Source organism: Nannospalax galili, unplaced genomic scaffold, assembly GCF_000622305.1.
Source record: "Nannospalax galili isolate Female #2095 unplaced genomic scaffold, S.galili_v1.0 scaffold365, whole genome shotgun sequence".
NCBI lineage: Eukaryota > Metazoa > Chordata > Mammalia > Rodentia > Spalacidae > Nannospalax > Nannospalax galili.
The window spans coordinates 872,249-873,602 of NW_008353234.1; the positions used below are offsets into that span (position 1 = coordinate 872,249).

Below are 1,354 nucleotides of genomic sequence, written 5' to 3' on the forward strand. Positions count from 1 at the left end.
AAGAACCCACCAATTGTCTGCTGCTCAAAATGACTTCAATATCTAGATTCTTCATTACACCCAAACAGCACATTGATTGTAACTGTTTAGGGCAGTATTTTTCCCCAAGTCTTTCCCTCTATTAAGATAATAATTAAAACTTGGTGGCCTTACAGCAGCTTCCATCTATCAACTTTTTGGTTCATAAAGAAATTTTGGAAACACGTAACTAATCAGTAATGAAAGGGGGAACTAAGCAGTAGCCTTAATTGGGGCATTCGCGGGCTAAATGTCCAGATTTGCCACAGCGGTAGCAGCTGATTTCGACAGTGTTGCTACAATTCACCGCCATGTGGCCGGCCATTCTCACCACATCCATAGCACTTGATTTGGGTGCAGTCTTTCTGGATGTGCCCAAATTCGCCACAAGTGTAGCATTTCTTCTCTTCTTGCTGGCACAATCACGAGCCAGGTGGCCTGGTTGGCCACAGATGAAACAGCACTTCTCTCTCTTCTGTTTAGTCTGGGTACAGTCCTTGGCAATGTGGCCTCTTTTCCCACAGTTGTAGCAGGTGCCCCGGAGACGATGGCAGTCCCTGGCATAATGACCAGTTTCTCCACAGCAATAACAGATGTCAGTCTGGCTGGAGGAACTACACTGAGGACCTCTGTCACGGCTTCCGGATGTTCGTCCTCTAGTTCCTCCTTTAGGGCACTCACGGCCCCAGTGGTCAGAGCATCCACACCTGAAACAAGTTCTACCACTCATGGTACTGTGAGATATTCTGGTGAGCAGGCCTACGCACCGCTGCAGTGGAGCCCCGAGGCGACTCCCCTAAGATGGCTTAGATGGAAATGGAGGTTTTCCTTGGGGCTTCTGTGACGTCACATAAGCGCCACGCATTGCCGCTCTCTATTTAAAAAAAAAAAAAAAAGCCGAGTGTGGTGGCACATGCCTTTAATCCCAGCACTTGGGAGGCAGAGGCAGGTGGATCTCTGTGAGTTCAAGGCCAGCCTGGTCTACATAGTGAGTTCCAGGACAGCTGGGGGTACAGGGAGACCCTGTCCCAAAAAGACCAAAAAAAATTGGAAATTGAAATAGCAATGAAAATATTTTAGAAATAAAATATTTTTAAATTGGCTTTCTCTAAATGGATGTTAATGGCTGATAAATAACAATCTCAGTTATGCTTTTTCCCCTCGTGGTGGTGCTGTATGTTTAGTTTAGTTTAGTTTTAGCTTTTCTACGCATCTGGACATGGTCTCACCATATATTCCAGCTTGGCCTTAATCTCAAAATCCTTTTTGCCTGGGCCTTCTGAGTGCTAGGAGTATAGATGTTCACCACCACACAGGCCAAACTGTTTTCTACACT

The 1,354-nt window shown here is 45.9% G+C and overlaps 1 protein-coding gene across 1 annotated transcript; it reads right to left on the reverse strand.

Annotated features, from left to right (window-relative positions):
- Positions 1-244: 244 nt before the first annotated feature.
- Positions 245-748, reverse strand: Zcchc13 (zinc finger CCHC-type containing 13). Its single transcript, XM_017802555.1, is given in 3 exon segments — positions 245-337; positions 339-436; positions 439-748. Coding segments are annotated over 3 exon segments (501 nt in total).
- Between the last annotated feature and the right edge of the window lie 606 nt (positions 749-1,354).